Source organism: Ursus arctos, unplaced genomic scaffold (assembly GCF_023065955.2).
Source record: "Ursus arctos isolate Adak ecotype North America unplaced genomic scaffold, UrsArc2.0 scaffold_9, whole genome shotgun sequence".
Taxonomy (NCBI): Eukaryota; Metazoa; Chordata; class Mammalia; order Carnivora; family Ursidae; genus Ursus; species Ursus arctos.
Genome location: NW_026623111.1, coordinates 55,407,192 through 55,427,516, shown reverse-complemented (window position 1 = coordinate 55,427,516; position 20,325 = coordinate 55,407,192). Strand labels below are relative to the sequence as shown.

General features: G+C 41.8%; 1 protein-coding gene across 1 annotated transcript in view; it reads left to right on the top strand.

Annotated features, from left to right (window-relative positions):
• The window catches only part of ADAMTS3 (ADAM metallopeptidase with thrombospondin type 1 motif 3), a 256,015-nt gene extending 238,393 nt beyond the window's left edge, over positions 1–17,622 (top strand). The window contains exons 18-22 of the mRNA XM_026509996.4: positions 404–569; positions 3,517–3,649; positions 7,171–7,378; positions 9,286–9,403; positions 14,893–17,622. Coding sequence (XP_026365781.3) covers positions 404–569; positions 3,517–3,649; positions 7,171–7,378; positions 9,286–9,403; positions 14,893–15,452 — 1,185 coding nt within the window. The 3' untranslated portion in view covers positions 15,453–17,622. The remainder of the gene's footprint in view (positions 1–403; positions 570–3,516; positions 3,650–7,170; positions 7,379–9,285; positions 9,404–14,892) is intronic.
• The last annotated feature ends 2,703 nt before the right edge of the window (positions 17,623–20,325 follow it).

Here is a 20,325-nt window from a genome sequence, read left to right as displayed (position 1 = left end):
TTGTATTTTTTCCATAATGTATACATTTTTTGGAGGGAACATTATTATCTTTGTCATCATGATAAAACAGTTATTTTAAAGAATCATTTTCAAAAGCAGTAAGGAGACATATAACTTAAAGAAATCCACAGTGAATCTCATTGGAAGGTTATTATTTTTATTATATAAACTCTTATACCTCTATTTTTTCTATTTTTTATGGCCAAAGTTTTATGTGTTTATGCTATTTTTTCTTAAACAGGGCGTACTTACACTTCAGTTGATAGAAACAGAAACATTATATTTTTAGAAACGGCTTGAAAGTTTTCCAGTTTTAATAAGACGACTGTTCTGAAATATTTATAATTTTTACTGAAAATGTGAAGCCCCTTCAGGTGACCTCCATGTTTCATGTATCCTTCAGATCATACCTCAGGAGAACGACACCCACTCCAGCCTGACGTATAAGTACATCATTCACGAAGACTCTGCCCCTACAATCAGCAGCAACAATGTCATCCAGGAAGAATTAGATACTTTTGAGTGGGCTTTGAAGAGCTGGTCTCAGTGTTCCAAACCCTGTGGTGGAGGTAACAATTGGACGCATGTAGTTCCTTCAATGTAATTCATAGAAAGCCAGTTAGACTGCTTTCACCTTAAAGATTGCCTCTAATTGAGGCCACAATCTGAGAAATCCCAAACATAACAACCAAAACATAAGTACAAAGCATTTTTACTGAAACCTCTGAATCTACAAAGGATGGGAGTCCATTCATAACAACGGTAAAGCTTCTTCAAATCCTCTTGCCCTTTTCCCTCAGGTTCTTTTGGTCTCATATTCATATGGTGGTACCTTTAATGACTTTACTTTTCCCAGATGCAGTGTCCTGTGGTTCTGGCCTTTCTTCTTCTCCACTTTTACTTTCCATACCTGTGCATTTCTTTTCTATCAGTGTTAGTAATAAAAGAGCTATTAGTTGTAGCAGGTAAGCAGGTCCCATTCTAAATGTTCTCTGTATGAGTACATGAATACTCACAATGGCTCTGTGAGGTCAGCACTGTGATTATCTCTACTGTACTGATTGGGAAACTGAAGGACAGGGAAGAGAAGTAATTTGCCCAGACCCTAAGATACAGACCCCGGTGGTCCGGCTTCTGGCTACATGCTCTTAAACGCCATCGTGCTCCCTCTCTGCCCTTTCTCATGTAGATCCATTACACCGTTCACAGAGTTTTTCAGTTTCTCACTTCATCCATCGCTCTGCTTCTGAACAACAAATGCTCCAGAACTGAGCTGGCCTAGAGGGAGTTTTCCCCAACAGGCAGGAGAAGGCAAAGGGCTGAGTCATGGTGCTGAGTAGCCAAGAACAAAAAAATTATTCAGAGTCAGGAATGCATGCGTCAACCATTTATTTTATAATTCTAAATTCAGGGATGTATTTTTATTTATTTATTTATTTTTAAGATTTTATTTATTTGACCGAGAGAGGGAGAGAGAGAAAGAGGTGGAGCGGCAGGCAGAGGGAGAGGGAGAAAAGCAGGGAGTCCGATGCAGGGCTCGATCGCAGGACCCCGGGACGATGACCTGAGCCAAAGGCAGACACTTAACCAACTGATCCACCCAGGCACCCCAAGGATGTATTTTTTAAAAGGCTTTTTTTTTTTTTTTGAGGTGGAGGAAACATAAAATGTTTTTAATTAATTATTTAAAATGATACTTAATCTATTACAAAATGCATGTTTAATTTGAATCTTCCCTTTTGCTGCTCCTTCAGTATCTACTTGGTTACAAGGTTTGTCAGACACACCTTTTTAATATCTACCACATCTCTTCCTTCCTTACCAGGTGTCCTCATGATTTTGGAAGGGAAGATTATTGCAAAAGTCTTTTAACTAGTCAACTACTTTGATTTTCTTCTCTTCCTTTATTTCCAGGGTATTCTTGAATGAATGACTGAATGACTGACCAAATGAGTAGAGTTCTAGTATTTCTATTTAAATCCTGTAGCCTCCTAATGTGTTGTCCCGAAGACACAGCATTATTTATGTAGTATTCTTGCCAAAAGTGGATAACCTGAATCTAATCATTAGGAGGCAATTAAATAAACCTCTAAACTGTAGGACATTTTACAAAACAAATGGCCTGTACATCTGAAGAACATCCAAGATAGAAAGAGGCCCAGAAACTCTTCCTGCTTAATTCCATGACAGCTAAATGCACTGCATAATCCTTGATTGGAAAAACATTGCTGTGAAGAACATGATAGGGGCAACTGGCAGATTTTGAATTTGGTCTGTATATTAGAAAATAGTACTATATCTGTGTTAAATATTCTGGTTTTAAGAATTATGTAAGAGATGTACTTGTTATGGGCAGTATGCTGAAGTATTTACAAGTGAAGGTTGCCAGCAATGTACTCTCAAAGGGTTTGGCAAAATTTTACATATATTATATATATTGCGTATTATAATTAACTATTACACATGTAAAAATATACACGTGTGCACCTCAAATACAGTGACATGTAACCCAAGGTTAATCTAGATGCAAGGCGTAACAAATGTTCATTGTGCTTTCCCTACAACATTTTTGTAGGTTTGAAATTAAAAAAAAAATTTTTTTTTTAAAGATTTTATTTATTCGACAGAGATAGAGACAGCCAGCGAGAGAGGGAACACAAGCAGGAGGAGTGGGAGAGGAAGAAGCAGGCTCACAGTGGAAGAGCCCGATGTGGGGCTCGATCCCATAACGCCAGGATCATGCCCTGAGCCGAAGGCAGACGCTTAACCGCTGTGCCACCCAGGCGCCCCTTAAAAAATTTTTTTAATTAATTATTTACAGATGTCAGTGTTGGTGAGTGGGGAGACCTTCAAAAAACCCCTGTGACCGCCAAGATAAAAAGTCCAAACACTAGTCTGGCACCCAAGGCTTTTAGGATTAGATCTTTTCCTATCTCCTGTCCCCCTCACACAGGAAACTTCCACCATTCGAACAGACCTTCCGTTTGTAACATGTCATTTCCTTCACTTGGAGTATTCTTCTGCTTCATTCCCTTTATCTGACACTGTTTGAACTTCAAGATTCTGATCCAGAAGCGCGGATCCTGTGAGCAGTCCGTGCCCCTCCCCCAGCTCACTCGAGACCTTCCCCTCCAGCGGAGACCCTCCCCTCTGTGTTCCTTTGGCGCCCTCTACAGTAAATTATGTGCATAACTCCCTAAAAGCCTGGGTCACTGGGTGGTGGTGTCACAGCGGTTGTCAAATCTGCCCCTCATACTAGACTGTGTGTGTTTGGGGGTCTAGTTCATTAGCACGTGCACAGCTGCTGTTTAATCATTTGTACTCTTTATTAAATGTAGGCCCTGAAAAGTTAAGGATTTTGTGTATTTAATTGACTTCTGGACCTTCAGCATCTATAGCAGTGCCTGGCCTCCCGTGGGTCCTCAGTCAGTATTTGTTGGCTGGATGACTGAATGACCAAACATGTAACAGAATGAATAAGTGAGTAAATCCAAAGAAATGTGTTTCCTTTCCTAGGTTTCCAGTACACTAAATACGGATGCCGTAGGAAAAGTGATAATAAGATGGTCCACCGCAGCTTCTGCGAGGTCAACAAGAAGCCGAAACCTATTAGAAGAATGTGCAATATTCAAGAATGTACCCATCCACTGTAAGCAGTTATTCTAACTGTCATAGCCTGAGCACAACATGAGAGGGATTTCTTTTTAGTTTTAATTTTATTTTTAGGTACAAGCTAATAAACGTACCTGGTTTAAATAGTCAAGTCATTTCACAGGAATTACATAAAGCTGTGGTTCCCCTGCCCTTTATTGTCCTCCTGGTCCTCAAAAACAACCACGTTCCAGCTATGATGCTTCTTTTGATAACTTCTGGTTTCCAACTCTCTAACTAAAATGTTTTTACATCTGCTTGATTTTTTGAGGTGGGGGAGGTTTGGGATATTATGTGTATTATGTATATTGATTTTCCAATGTGGAAAGTGAAAGGTTGAGCATTCTTCTAGAATCCTCCCCAAATACACACCCAGAGCCCAGACTTCTCTTTTCCCCAGTATTTCCAATATTGTTATAACCTTTTACTGATATTAATCTTCAGAGTTTATATTATCTTAACAACTTCTGTCTGTCCTAACAGGTGAGTCACTTAGCTGGTCTTTCTTTCCTTGTGAAATTTTCTTTCTTCTAGAATTAATGAATGTTTTTACTTTTATGATTTGTTTTCTACTACTTTTCACTAATTCATCCCCATACTGTCTTCTGTGAGTGTCAATCTCCTGTAAATACTAAACACTCAAGCATCCTGTCACTTGCAACTTCTTGGAGGTATCTCTCAGAGAGTTCTGCCCTGGACTTCTGTTCATCCTGGGGTGTCTTTTTACCTCTTCCTAGATATTCCTACTGCCTCTCTTTTGCATCGAGTCTCCTGTTTCCTGCATTTCTCGTCTTCTTATCTTTTCATGTATTCATTTGTTCTGGTAGATCATGTCTTCCAGTAGCTTCATGAAAAATGTATATACAAAGTGAAAATTTTTGTCTAAAAAATTCTCATAAGAAAAGTCGCTAAGAGGTTAAAGTATAAGGGTATATAGGAAGTCTTTCTTCTACCCTCACTTTTGATCATTGGGAAACACAGACAATTCCAAACTGCAATGTGTTTTCTTTCAGAATTTTGAAACCATTGTTCCAACGTTTTCTAGATTCCCATGTTGCTGTTGGAAAGCCATTTGCTTTTCTGGTTCTCAGTGCTTTCTATTTTTGTTTGTCATTCAGAGTTTGAAGGATCTTCTTTTTGTTCCTGACATCCTGAAATTTCACAGCAATGGGACTGCCTCAATACTCTACTTTTCTCATCCATCGCACTGCGTACTCAAAGACTTTTTAAAACAATATCTCTGGGACATTTTCCTGTGTTTTTTTCTTTGAAAACTTTCCCCTATTTTTTCAATGTTCTTTCTTTCTAAGATATTTGTAGTTAGGATTCTTAAACAGATCTAATTTTCTTTTCTTTTCTTATCTATTGTTTATTGTTCTACTTGCTTTATTTTTCATTTTTACTGTTGTGCTGTTAATATCCAAGAGCACTTTAATATGCAAGCACTCTGTTCTTTTTCTCACATATTCCTTTTTTAAGGCATTTGATGCTTATTTTGGGGATGTAATATGTTCTTTTATCTCTTTTATGATATTAAAGATTATTTTCTTTTTCATGCATTATTTCTTCTGAGTTCTTTTCCTCTCTTTTTTCCTCCTCCATCATTTGTGTTAGAGGCTTTTCTGTGTCTGCTGTTAGCTGTTCATGCATACATAAGAAGGCAGGGTGAAAAAGGCTGCTTGGAAGCTTGCTTTATGGTCAAGACTTGCTTGCTGGTGGGTTTCACTGTAGGACAAGCTGGCTGGGCTATTTTGTTGAAGACCCTCGATGTGTATTTAGGGCTTTTCTAATGAAATGATCAGATGCCAAAGAGTAGAATCAATCTCCTGCCTAGGGAGCATAAGTCTATTTAATAGCTGTTCTGGAAATTGCATACGTATAGACAGCTAGGGCCGTCTCACCATTCCATATGTGGATTCTTACCTAACCCTCCCCCCCGTCTTCACCCTGGTCTTTTTCTCTCTTGTCTCTTGACTACGTCTGTTGTCCACAAACTAAAGGTCTGGTTCATCTTCTACAGAGGATAGATGTCAGCTCTTCTGCTGGTTAGAGCAGGGGCAATCAGCCAGTGGGGGTAAGGATCAGGAGGTGGAACTGTTTCTGCACAGACTTTTCCTCAGTCCCCTGTTTTCATCCCTCCCTTCACCCAGTTTCACCGTGCACACTTTCCCCTATGGCCACAATCCAGCACGTTCCTGAAGTTCTGCTGCCAAGTCAGTCTGCTTACCAGCTTCTACGGCTAAGTTAAACTTCATCCCTCTTAGGTCTGCTGAGCTTGTAGCCAGATGTCCCACTGCTTTCTAGGTTCCAAAATTATCTTTTGGTCCCTTCTATCCAGTTTTCTTTTTTTTAACCTTTATGGATTTATGCTATTTTTTCTCCTTTGTTGTCACTCTAGGAATTTCAGGAGGGAATAAAGTTAACCAGGAGTATCTGTGACTATGAAGTGTATACTTCTCATAGAATACCTGTCTTCAAATGAGAGTTACTATTGAGGGCTTTACAATTGCTTGGTTTCCACAATACATTCTATGAGGAAAAGCAATACTAAACTGGGGATAGCAAAGATTGCCAAGGTTTTAGCATGGATATATTTTGGTGCCCCATTTTTTATGAAAAGGAAAAAAATGCAGAGGGAAGGTAACACTGGAAAGGATAGAAAGTATGCCTGAATTACATCCTGACAGATCGAGGACCCAGATAGAATCACTGGTGATGGCCCTTGGGGACTACACATAGCCACACATCATGGAGACCTGTCCCTAACAATGCAGCCACAGCTGATGTGGAGAGTGCTGGGGGCATGGACATTGACCAGAATTGGGGAATGTCCCATGGGAAATCTTTTTTGAAAATATCTTTTTAGAAATCTTTCTGTCAGGTGCATTCAAGCCCCGGACACACACTACCTTTACCTTTTTGTCAGGCCTCATAAGTGCCAATATGAAGAACTGAATTTTCCAAACAGGATAGATAGGTCAGGCAGCCTTCTCAGCAGCAACTGTAGAAATGAAATGGTCATCTCAGAATCTTAAAACGTGAGGAAACTCAGGATTTCTTGGAAAAGCAGCAGCAGCCAAAGCAGTTTGTCTCAGCAAGTATCAGATGGATTGCCTTTCTAAGTTTCCTTTCAGATGTTTAACACCATGAGGCAGTGGGGCTGAGAGCGAGTTGGTGTGTTTCTGAAAACTGCCATCCTGCCCCAACCTAACCTGGGCAACCTTAAGATGAGTTTCAGAGACCCTCTGCCGATGGATCATGCTTTAGAAAACGAGGTTTCCAAGTCACAGGGACGCAGAAAATACCCAGGCATTCAACATAGCAGTGTCGGGCCTACTACTGTTAGAAATGCTCGGGCTTCGGACTTGGTGGATGAGTCCCTCTTTCTGAAACCAGTTCCCGAGCCGGAGGGCGCCCCTCGGGCTGCCCGGCACCCAGGGAGCAGGGAAGGCTAGGGCGCAGAGCAGGAAGGTGCGCGCCGCCACCTCTAACCCTGTCCCCCTCATCCCCGCGCTGCAGCTGGGTGGCCGAGGAGTGGGAGCACTGCACCAAAACCTGCGGCAGTTCGGGCTACCAGCTCCGCACCGTGCGCTGCCTTCAGCCGCTCCACGACGGCACCAACCGCTCCGTGCACAGCAAGTACTGCCCGGCCGAGCGGCCCGAGAACCGGCGGCCCTGTAACCGCGTGCCCTGCCCCTCCCACTGGAAAACGGGGCCCTGGAATGAGGTGGGCGCACGAATCCCGTGCGTGCGCGTTTGTGTGTGCGCGCGGACGCGTGTGTGGCATATTTTAATTTGGCTCACGTATCACGTGGGCGTTGTGTGAGTTGAGACACGGCCACAGATTGTGTAATCGTCAAGCACCTAGAGATGCCAGGAAACATAATTTGAAAACAGTGCTCATATTTAGGGTGAGTTGGTAGGGGCAAACCACGTTTGGGTGTTTTGTGACGTAGAAGGCTTCTGTTTCATATCTTTGTTGACGTCACCGTTCCTGCGGGATGAATTCCAAACGCCTGGCAGTGCATGCGGGGCCCTGCCCCATTTGGCACCCTGGCAACTCTTCTTCTTTTCCTTCTCCTCCCCTTTTTATTTCTTCAGGTATAATTGACATAACATTATATATCGGTTTCAGGTGTACAATGTAATGATTCAATATTTGTATATATTGCAAAATGTTCACCACGATAAGTCCCATGTGAACTCTTCTTACTGTGTTCTTTATTCCAACTCTGTATTCCAGCTTGAGAAACTCCTTGCTTTTCCAAAAAGGACCATGCTCATTGGAGTCTCCCATCTTTTAGCTGATGGCCCTTCCCCCTCCTCCTGTCTCATCACCTCCTCCTCATCTGCTAGCGCTCATCTCCAGGGTCCAAAATACCACCTTCCAGGGCTGTCTTTCCCACAGTTCTTCCTCTACATTCCAAAAACAGAGGCCCACCTCTAGCATGCCATTCATGATGGATACTGTAACTTTTGTCTTGGAGTCCATGCTGGCCCCTGGTCCACACATTTCTTTTTCTTTTTTTAAGATTTTATTTGTTTATTTGTCAGAGAGGGAGCATAAGCAGAGGGAACAGCAGGTAGAGGGAGAAGCAGGCTCCCCGCTGAGCAAGGAGACCAAGGTGGGACTTGATCCCAGGACCCCAGAATCTGGCCCAAGGCAGATTCTTAACTGACTGAGCCACTCATACATCCCTCCACACATTTCTCAAAGACTCTGCATTGCTTCCCCACTGCACAGCCAAGACCTGTCTAGTTGATGTTTGTTTGTTGACTCAATATTGTGTGGCGTGAATTAATGCCTCACCTTTGGTATTTCTAAAGATTCGAAAGGAGGAATCATGTGATCACAGGTGAAAAGTTTATAGGAGGAAAGGGCATCACAAAGCAGACAGAGAATGAAGAAGGAAGTGGAGAGCAGGCCCAGGAAGGAAGGAGGAGGCGAGTGAAGGTCACCTGCACAGGACCAGAAAGATAGCTCACATCTCCTTCCCCTCAGAGTCCTGGAACAAAGGCCCCTCCTCTAAACTCCTACCTGGAGCAATAGCTTAGATGATCCTGGACTTAATTTTAGAGCGGTTAGCCCCTTCATTAACAAAATTAACTTATGGGAATAAAATAATAGTAGTTCCAAAGAGGTTGAATTAACCAAGGTAGCCTGTCAGTAAGTTCTACCATCAGTAAGGAAGGTCAAAGAATGGGAAGCTGGGTAGCAGGATCTCTCCCTGAAAAGAGGCACCACTACTGTTTTGGGGAACTTTGCAGGTATTAACGTTACAGTAATGGCTTCTTTCCTATAGCATGCTTACCGCCTGCCAGGCACAATTGCTTTATAGACATTGTCTCCTTTGCCTTCGTTTAGTCCGACAACAATCCTGAGGCAAGTGTTACCATCCCAGCTTTCAGAGAAGCAACAATGTGCCCAGGCTGGTCAGTCATGAAGTGAGGCTATAAACCTATGATTATCTGTCTCCAAAACAAAATAGAGAAGGAACCCCAGAGCTGTGCAAGCATGTGTGTGTGCATGTGTGTATGTGTGTGTGTGCGTGCGCACGCATGCACACATGTGCGTGCACAGAAAGGTGGTCTTGGTGGAATAAACCTCTCTAATCATAGTCTTTGTTTCTCTAGTGTTCGGTAACCTGCGGGGAGGGAACAGAGGTGAGGCAGGTCCTCTGCCGGGCGGGAGACCACTGCGCAGGGGAGAAGCCCGAGGCCGTCAGAGCCTGTCAGCTGCCTCCGTGTAATGGTAGGTGTGATACCCATTGGTTTCGCTGCTCTGACAATGGTTTTTACAGCTCAAAGAGCAGAATTTCAGGACAAACTCTGGAATTTCTGTTAAGGAGCACACCCCTGAAACATGAGCCTAATCCTCTTCTTTCAGATCAGTGTTTGAGGCAGTGTCCCCCACCAGCGAGGCATCATAACCCCTGGTTCCTGTCAGGCGCTAATGCTGGGGTGAGGGCGGGTCACACATGTGAAGCTGCTGTCAATTTGTTTTTCTAGTAGAGCTCCTTATTTTCTCTCTGTGTCTTTATAATTTCACATCATTGTAAAAGGCATAATATTGCAGAAGGTTTTGAAATATTTTGCTATAATTATGAAGTTTAGACATGTGGATGATCAGTGCCACGCACAGAGCCTTTTCTATTATCTCTCCATCCACATACGGGCCCTTCAGCAAGGGGGTTTCGGAATAGACACCTTGCATGTGTGCAAACATTTGCCTAACCTTCCTCCTTGCCCTATCGCAAGAAAACTACGTATCAGTTTGCTGTCGTAACACAAAGTATGTACGGGATGGCGGCCGTTTCTGTCACTCTGTCTCACTTCCTCCTTTTCTGTGCTCTGTCTACAACCATCTCTGTCCTCTACCTCATTTCGTATCTCCATTTGCTGTCCTCTGTGTCTCATTCTCTGGGCTGCTCCAGTCTGGTTCCCGGTCTCTGACTTGCTGTCATCTGGAGCCTGCAGGTTGCTCACTTTCTCTGCATCTATCGCACATGGTTTTCTACCTCATCCCCCCTCCCCAAGCCCTCATTATCCCCCCCTGTCCTCATCCCCTGCCTCTCTCTCTTTCTCTTGACCTCTTTTCCTCTCCTCTTCTCTCTTTCCTCATCTCTTCCTGTCTCCTTTTTCCTTATTTCTCTCTTTCTCTCCCTGACACCTCCCCCCAGCCTCTTTCTACCTCCTGTGTCGCTGTCTCTCCTTCATCCCCACCTTGCCCTTTCTCAGGGGCCTCCTGCCCTCTCTCGCCATCCTTGTCCCTCTGCCTTTTTCTCCCACTCTGTGTCTGTATCTCTCGTCATCTCCCTCACTCCTGTCTCTCTCCTCTCCATCCCTTGTCTTCCTCACCTTCTTTCTTTCTCCCAGCCCCCATGTCTCTGCTCCCTGACTCTGTCCGGCTCTCTTTCTTCTTGCCCCTGCCCGCCCACTGCACCATCTGCTGACTGTTCTCTCTCTCTCCCTCTCATCTCTTCCTCTGTCTCTCTCTCCTCCCCACCTCACACCATCTTCCCCTTCTGTTGTTTCCTTGCCCACCCTACTTCTGCCATCACAAGCTTCCTTGGAAGGAAGGAAAGAGGAAATTTCAAGTCAAGTCTTAAACTTTATAAACTATTTCATTATAAATTTTCATTTGAAATGTGTGGTAGCAAGAACAAGTATGGCCATGAGGGGGAGACAAAGGACTTAGATATTTAATCATTTTTCTCTGGAAAATATGTTTGAAAATTTAAAACATAAGACAAAGCCAACAGAGCAAACGTTACCCAGTTAGAAGCTGTAAAGTTTACTGTTGCCATAATATTTTATTCTTCTGTATTACTGCCAAGAGGCTAAAAACTTTGTGAGTAGACTTGACTGTTCTTAGTAGTTGGTAGAGCTATGTATTTCTGCAAATATGCCCAGTTGTCAGGAAGAATTCCTTGATTCTCTTCCTTTAGCTAAAAGAAGTTCTTTTTAATTTCAAAACAGAGTACAAATGAGATGGCTTAACTATGTTAGGGATTCCACAATCTTCTAGCTGCTGTATTGCCCTGAAATCCAGGCCCGGCAGCCAGTTCTATGAGGTCTGAAAGGCCATATATTTCTGTCACACATTTCAAGTAAGTAATAATTCCCATCAGTCTCAAACTGCAATTAAAATCAAATGACTTTTTGAGACCACGTGTTAATACCCTTTTCCTGAACCTCTTATACTGATCTGAGCACGGAACAAGAAGGCTGAAAAGCTTCCTTCGTTTCCTGATTGATTTTGTCGTGTGAATCCTTTCCCTAAGCCCCATTTTGATTGTACAATTTCGTTGTTGCTGTTAAGTTCTTCCCATCTATCCTGAGACAAATTACCATGAAGTGAATGCATGCCTTTGCTCTTATCTGTTTTTTCCTCACACTAGCTCATCCTTTTCCTCCTCTGCACAGAAGCATATTCTGGCTCTGCCTAGATCCGTGTTATGAACCAGTCCTTGCAGTGTCCAGGTGCTCACACAGAGGGGAGACGCATACATGGACTCCTTCTCTAACACAGAGAGACTAGGTCATGCTTTGAGCTGGACCACAGGAAGGGGGAGGGGGGTGATGGGGTATGAGGGGGTGAAGGGTCAGAGGGAAAAGAAAGCACAGGGCCAAATAAAGTCCTCTCATTGCAGGGTCTACAGCCATAAACATACAGGAAGAAGAAATTAATATTTTTATTTTAAGATATAGGCATAGAAAAAGTAGTTCAGAAATAATAAGGGTATTTGCGGGGAAACCCATTAATGTGACATGCAGGCATTCACAACATAATTAGATGATTACCTTAGCTAATATGAAATATTCAGACATGTCATACTATCCAGTAGATCTGTAAATACCAGGCAAACACAGGTCATTCCAAAATTTGGGAAGGGGACATGCTATTATAACTCTGATGGGTAGTTTTATAATTAATTTTATAATTTGTAATTGTTAACAGATACAGGTGGTAATTTTAGCTCTCTTGGTCTTGCCAAATGACCTTTTTTTTTTTTTTCAAACTTTACAAAAAGGATTCTTTAATTTCTTTAACAATTTATATACGGGTTCATTACCGAGCAGTAGAGCATTCCCCAGTAACACATTGTAATTTTGAGAGATTATAGTACATAAATGCCACAATTTACAATTCTTTGTGTTTACGAATCAGACATAGGATTAGTATCTCTGTGTTATGCCGTGTTTGTGGGCTCTGCATAGGATGTGCCCTAAAATGGATGAAAATAAGTACAAACTAATATGTCCATGAGCTCAACATTTGGAGTTTTTGAAATCTAATTCTTATAACCTGTACTCAAAAAAATTTAAAAATAGGGGTGCCTGGGTGGCACAGCGGTTAAGTGTCTGCCTTCGGCTCAGGGCGTGATCCCGGCGTTCTGGGATCGAGCCCCACATCAGGCTCCTCCGCTATGAGCCTGCTTCTTCCTCTCCCACTCCCCCTGTTTGTATTCCCTCTCTCGCTGGCTGTCTCTAACACTATTGAATAAATAAATAAACTCTTTAAAAAAAAATAAATTAAAAAAATTAAAAATAATAAAAAGAGTGTGCATACACATATCAAGTGTTTCATGAGCGTTGCTTTAGTACTCTTTAAATGTAAAGTGTTATCAATTCAGTGAAATTAAATTTAAAAACTATGAATGATTCAAAAGAAAGTTGGCACACTTTACCCAAATTTATGCTTACAAATAATAAATATTAGCCTGAAAATATTTGGTAGTGAAAATGAAACTACTGCGTTAGCTCTGGATGTTACCTTGTTTTTTCTTTTAGTAATACATTTTTAAGATTTAATTTGTTCTAGTAGGTCCTTAGAATTTATTTTGATTTTTATTTATTTATTATTACTATTATTATTTTTAAAAGATGTATTTATTTATTTTGGAGAGAGAGAGCAAGCAAAGGGGAGGGGCAGAGGGAGAGAGAATCTCAAGCAGACTCCCCACTGAGCACGGAGCCTGACCCAGGGCTCAATCCCAGAGCTGTGAGATCATGACCTGAGCTGAAATGAAGAGTCAGAGGCTTAACCAACTGAGCCACCCAGATGCCCCTCTTTATTAGTTTTTTAAAAAGATTTATTTATTTGAGAGAGAGAGAGTAGGGAGGAAGGGGAGAGGGAGAGGGAGAGAGAGAATCCCAAGCAGATTCCCCACATTTCAGAGAGCCTGATGCGGGGCTTGATCTCAAGACCCTGAGATCATGACCTGAGCTGAAATCAAGAGTTAGATGCTGGGGCGCCTGGGTGGCACAGCGGTTAAGCGTCTGCCTTCGGCTCAGGGCGTGATCCCAGCGTTCTGGGTTCGAGCCCCACATCAGGCTCCTCTGCTATGAGCCTGCTTCTTCCTCTCCCACTCCCCCTGCTTGTGTTTCCTCTCTCGCTGGCTGTCTCTATCTCTGTTAAATAAATAAATAAAATCTTTAAAAAAATAAAAAATAAAAAATAAAAGAGTTAGATGCTTAACCAGCTGAGCCACCCTGATGCCCCAAGATGTATTTTGATTTTAAATTTAAATTTAATGTAGAAGCTAATCTGTTAGAAATCCAGAAATACCATAAAGTTAAAAAAAAAAAAAGATGTCCCTTTATATCCTAAAGAATATCTGTGGCAAAATGAATCCTATTTTCTCATTCTAAAATCAGATACGTGTCCCTACTGGGAAGAGGAAAGTACCCTTAGTCTGTAGACTTGATGGAGATATTAAAATGGTGATCAACCCAAGTGCTTTGCACAGAAAAAAAACCTACTTATTTCAGTGAATTTATCTAAATGTTCATATTTGTTTATTGAGGTATAACTGTAGCATATTAGTTTCAGGTGTAGAGTAAAATGATTTGATATTTTTATATATTGCAAGATGATCACAACCATAAGTCTAGTTAATGTCTATCACTATATATAGTTATAAAATTATTTTTTCTTGGCATGAGAACTTTTAAGATCTATTCTCTTAGCAGTTTTTAAATATGCAATACAGTATTATGAACTGTAGTCACCATGTGCACATTACACACCCATGACATTTGTTTTGTAACTGGAAATTTCTACCTTTTGACCCCCTTCACCCCTTTCCCCCACGCCCCAACCCCCACCACTGGCAAGCACCAATCCGTTCACTGTATCAAGGAGCTTTTGTTTTTAGATTCCACATACAAGTGAGACCATGCAGTATTTGTCCTTCTCTGTCTGACTTATTCCATTTAACATAATGTCCTCGAGGTCCTTCTGTATTGTAAATGGCAAGATTTCATTCTTTCTTAAATATCTGACTAATATTCCATTGCATACAGACACCACAATTTCTTTATCCATCCATCCATCCATCCATCCATCCATCCATCCATCCATCCATCCAAGGAGAGTTGTTTTTTCCATATCTGGGCTACTGTAATTAATGCTGCCATCAACATGGGAGTGCATATATCTTTTTGAATTAGTGTTTTCATTTTCTTCCAGTATATACCTCTCTTGGGGACTTACTGGATCATATGGTTGTTATATTTTTAGTTTTTTTAGGAGTATCCACTCTCGTCCACAGTGGATGCACCAGTTTACATTCTCACCACTGGCATTCATATTTTTAATGCAAAGGCTCATTTGGGCAACTCCAATTAATGTCAGATTTTACTTAAAATTTTTTATATTCCAAAACAATTTTCATTTCTTCCTTTTATTTTCTGTCTAGACGTGTGTGGTATTTTGTCTTCTTTTACCTTTTGCAGATGAGCCATGTTTGGGGGACAAGTCCATATTCTGTCAAATGGAGGTGCTGGCGCGGTACTGTTCCATCCCAGGTTATAACAAGTTGTGTTGTGAGTCCTGTAGCAAGCGCAGCAGCACCCTGCCACCGCCGTACCTTCCAGAAGCTGCTGAAACTCACGATGATGCTATCTTTAACCCTAGCGGCCTCCCTGGATCTCTAGTGATGCCTACGTCTTTGGTTCCTTACCATTCAGAGCCCCCTGCCGAGAAGAAGCCATCTCTGAGTAGGCTCTCTTCAGCGGGAGGTCCAAATGCCTTCACGGCTTCCAGGCCATACAGTAAACCCAACGGTGCTAACTTCCCCCAGAGGAGAGCTCAGCCAGCAGGAAGTAAGGCTCTGAGACTGGTCTCCCCGGCCACCAGGAGCGGCCCCCTCAACTCCTCTTCAGAAGCGGCCGCTGCCCGCCTCCTCGCGGTCAGTGATTCCCTAGGTGCTTCTTCTCAGGCAAGAACCTCAAAGAAAGATGAAAAGATTAGTGACAAGAGACGTCCAGTAGGATCATCCACTTTGGAAAGATGAGAAAGCGAACCTCAAAGGCTAGAGATCAAAGGAGAACCCGGACAAGCTCCCTCTCCCCGTGGTGCATACAGCTGGTTTAAAGTGTAAATCTCTGTAAACTGTCAACTCATTTTGTCTGTGAGCAGAAGAGCAAAAAGTGCTGGTTCACTTTCTAGTTGCTTTCATCCTCCTCTTGTTGTGCATTGACTCATTTACCGGAAGTCATTGGAAGAAAGCACCAAAGATTATTGATAGAAGGAAAGTAAGTTGCTAAGTGTGTTGGTCACTCTCTAATGCAGCAGAGGGACTGGAACCAATTATGTATATCAGCTGATTTTTTATTTTTGACGAGTTACACTAAAAATAAAAAAAGAGGTGCCAACAGTTTACACTTTCACAAAATATTTTGGAAATGGAGCAAAAAATCCTTAGACTTGTATTCCTATTTATCTATATTAGAAGTATTGTATGAGCGAATTTGCAGCTGTTGTGTAAATACTGTATATTGCAGAAATCAGTATTATTTTAAGAGATGTGTTCTCAAATGATTGTTTACTATATTACATTTCTGGATGTCCTAGGTGCCTGTTGTTGAGTATTGCCTTATTTGACGTTCTATGGGTTGATTTTCAAAGCAGAATGTTACGACTAAGAAGTTAGAATTGTAGCTACCGACAATACAAAGGGTTTTGTTGTGTGGTTTTGTCTAATCAACAGTGCGATATCTAAATTACAGAAAAAGAAAAATCACGTATGCTGCGGGTATACAGATTTCAGCTTACCTATTACTTTCCATTTTTTAAATAAAAAGGAGTAGGACTGATGTGTCAGTCTACTCGTGGTCACAGAGACAGAGACAAGTACGTTAGCCTGTGCAAGACAAAATTAAAACCCTCTTACCAGGACCTCAATAGGCACCGCTGAAGTGTCCTGTGTTCTTGTGTTGGTTTTTCTTTCCCCTTTGTTAACATATACAAACGGTTATACTCAATGTACTGTAATAATAACAAAAGAAAAATGTTCTGAGATAATTTGTTTGTATGTTGGTAGCTGAGAAAAGCATCATCAATCTAGAATTGACACCCGAGTATAATAGGGCTTTGGGGCTTTGGAGGAAGATTCAAGCAAGTATTTGTCAATGGTCGCAATATTTATTTTCTGCATGGTCTATATTCAAATGTTCACAACCACAGTGCATCTGACTGCAATCATGTGCTAGTAATTTATGTCAGTGCTCACCTTGCTCACAGTGAAGCCAGAAATGCTCTCTCCAGGGAGTAGATGTAAAGTACTTGTATATAGAATTCAGAACTGAAGATATTTATTAAAAGTCGATTTTTTTTCTTGATAGTATTTTTATGTACTAAATATTTACGCTAATACCAATGACATATTTTGGTAAACTAGAGAGACATAATTAGAGATGCACATTTTGTTCATGGAGGAGAAGTTTAAGCAAACAACAAGAGCCAAATCAAAGAGCAAAAATCAAACAAATTTGATGTCATTCAAACTTTTTGCATTTTTAAAGTAGTTGATACAAAGTTAATGACTTGTTCCCTTTCGATGAAACATAAAATAGTATAGACCCAGATAGCTGTTTAATGAAATAGGGAATTAGAACCATTTTTTTTAAGTATAAGAAAGAAAGAAATGCTTAAAAGAACAAAAGAAAGTGTTGTGAGCATAATGTTCTTGAGGCCAGTTCCTGAACTGTCTAAAACGATATTATGGAAACGAACTCTAGAGTTGTTAACCTCTCCAAGCACAGAATGTGCAAGGACTTTTGCCTCTTAACCATCGTAAACTCACAGCTTCACCTATTGACTCTATACCTCTAAAGAATCGCTGCTATTTCATGCAAGACTTTTAAAGTTTAACTGAATTAGGTGAATTCCACATAGTAAAACGATCTCTGAGCCTCAAGCAGAAGTCATTTCTTTTTTCCTCAAAGTTTCCCCAGAATGAAATTCTCTCTAGTTTGCTCGCATATGTCTGCATCTGGTCCACAGGAAAAGGCAGAGAGAATGGTCACACACATACACCTCCCATAAAGATGTACATATTTGTTGTACTTCTGATCTTTGAGCTTCCTTTTCTACTAAGCTAAAAATTCCTTTTTATCAAAGTGTACACTACTGATGCTGTTTGTTGTATTGGGAGCACGTAGCAATAAAAATGTTAAAATATAGACCTGGCTCTATCTAGATTTTATCATTAGATTCATCACTGAATAATGAAAAATTTTCTTTCCTCCTAAGTGCCAAATTCATTAGCTTCTTGGACTTTCTCTAAAGAGGCTCAAATAAAGTGACAGTGCCTCCTCGCCTCACACCAAGGTGTATCATAATATTTTTTTTAATTGAAAAAGAGACTATGAGTGGTGGCTTTTTGCTTAAATCCATCCCACAGAACTATGAAGATGCAGGGAGGAAAGGGCAATAATGCTAGGATGTACGAGGAGGAAAAGGGGGACTTCTGTATTTTAAATGTGCAATCCCAGAGTGTTTTTAAAGAAAAGCTGCCTAGAAGCTTTAGAACCCTGATTACCTGAGGATTGCCGGGAATACATGATACATGACTCGGGAGCGTGGGCAGAAATGGGGCATCAAGACAGTGGGGGTGGGGGGTGGGGGTGGCTTTCCTTACGTCACAGGGAGGCACTATATTGCCATGGTTACCAGTTTAAAGGGCAAAGGCAGACCAACTCAGGTTTGAACTGCACCTGTACCCTTTATACCTGAATGATCCTGGGTAACCACACTAAATGTCAGTTTCCTCATCTGTAAAATGGGAAGCAGAACTGTTAAACATCATTGCATGATTGCAGTGAGAAATGAGAAAGTAGAGTTCTTAGCACAGGGCTTGACACCTGTACCTCTCAATAAATAGTAAGTATCATCATTGTCCTTATACTGTCCCCATCCTCCTCCTCCTCCTCTTCATTATGTGACCAAACCATAGCTTTCCTCTAGGGTCCACAGCTAGTTTGAATCATGGTCACTGAGTCTCATTCATGGTGGTAAAGAACATAGTTTCAGGAATCTAAAGACAAGCACTTTAGCTTTAAAAATAAATAGGAGGGACAAACTCATTAAAAATGATCTCCAGTCATCGGTTCTGAAAACTTTTAGCTAATTATGCCCACTTTCGCTTCACAAACAATAAGTAGTCAAACTAAAGAATGACTATTAATTCTGTATTTCTGCAAAAATGGCCAGTGGTAAAATAATGCTCCAGATAATTAGCAAATAAAATGTTTTTCATATATTTACATTAATACGCTTTGCAGAAATATTGTCATTCCTTAAAACATAGATTATCATGAATAAGCTGCTTAAATACACGATAGAAAAAAAATCACTTGAAGAATGATGAAGCGTGGACAACGAAAAAGGACATCATTTGTTACAAAAGGACTAAAGGGAATGGTAAAAGTAAAAGGTTAAAGTAAAACTACTTAAAATGCAATAAAATATAAAAACCACCCAAGGGTGCATAGGCATTATTAACACATCAACTAGTATTAGAAAACATTCGTTTGGGGCCCTGATACTTGAGAAATTTACTTAGAGCTAGAGGCAATATTCAAAAATTAATTAAAATACTGCCTACCAAGCAAAGAAAGCATAATCTAAAATGAATTTGCCATAAAAAACACAAATTCTAAAACCAAAATGCTATCAATTTCTGCAAAACCATTAGAGAGTTCACCTAGGTATTAGAATTACTCCCTACATTCCCGCATCTTGATAAATGGCAAGAGCATGAACAGCTGCGCTCTGCTTCGCGGCTCCTTGCACGAGCGCCTGCGGCGTCGGCCCCGCCTTCGGTCCTCCATCTTTGCCTCCGTACACAGATGGCGCCACTTTAGATAACTACCCCGTGACCGCACGCCTGTGCTCCTCGCTCCATAAAAGCTGGGACTAAGGTCCGGAGAGGGCTGGAGGATAGGAGTACGGTCTGGATCGCCCGGTGGTCCGACTGTCCGCCAGACTGCCCCGTCTGTAAGTTACCCTGCATGGAACTGGGCGAATGGTTTGGGGTGGCTTGCTCCTTTTTCTGGTATTGCAGTGCCTTCTAGTCTGGAGGATCCATTACTGACCCTCCTCCACCTTCTAACAATTGTTTACCCTGCTGGATACCGAGAAAGAAACAAGCATGAGAGACGGGCTGAGTAGCCGAAAGCCCTGCTTCTGGGGGAGCTTCCAAGCTGGCCAGACACCGCCGTGTGGGGGCACCGGGCCAGGTCTTTTGAGCATTTCGGACCAGTGCTTGAGTACAGGGATGCCCTGAAAACACCCGTGGGTTTGCTAGCCATCCTCTCTGAAACCGGTGGGGAAGCAAGAGGGCCGAGAAGGGGTGGCAGCTCAGGTGTCCTGACTGTGGGATCCTGGGAAGATGATACTGAAGACTGTACCTTCCCGTTGGCTGGGGGAACGGCTTGGGACCTGCAGTATCTATCCTTGTCCTGTGCTTGGCTAGCCCATTGCTACTGTAGTGTCTTGGCGGCTGGCTTTAGGAAAGTCTAAAGAATCTGTCAAAAGGGAATTAGATGGGTTGAAAAACAGGGAAAAAGAAAGGATATTGTCGACAATAAAATGGTGGAAAGGGGGCCCATCTCATAAACAGTTGTGGCAAGAGCTAACATTATCTGGGACCCTGAGAGAAAATCTAGGCAAACACCCCAGTTTGGTCTTGCTAAGCCTCAGGAAGGCGTTGCCTGAGGGAAAGCAGTTTCACTACGGTGAAGGAAGTTTCAAAAAGCCAGGGGTGTCACAGAGTGCCCCTCCAATAAGGAATTTCAGGAGTGGATACCCCCTACCACTAGACACTGGGGGTTTGACCAACTGCTCCCCTCTAGTGTGAGCAATAGGGGGGCAACCAGAGGCCA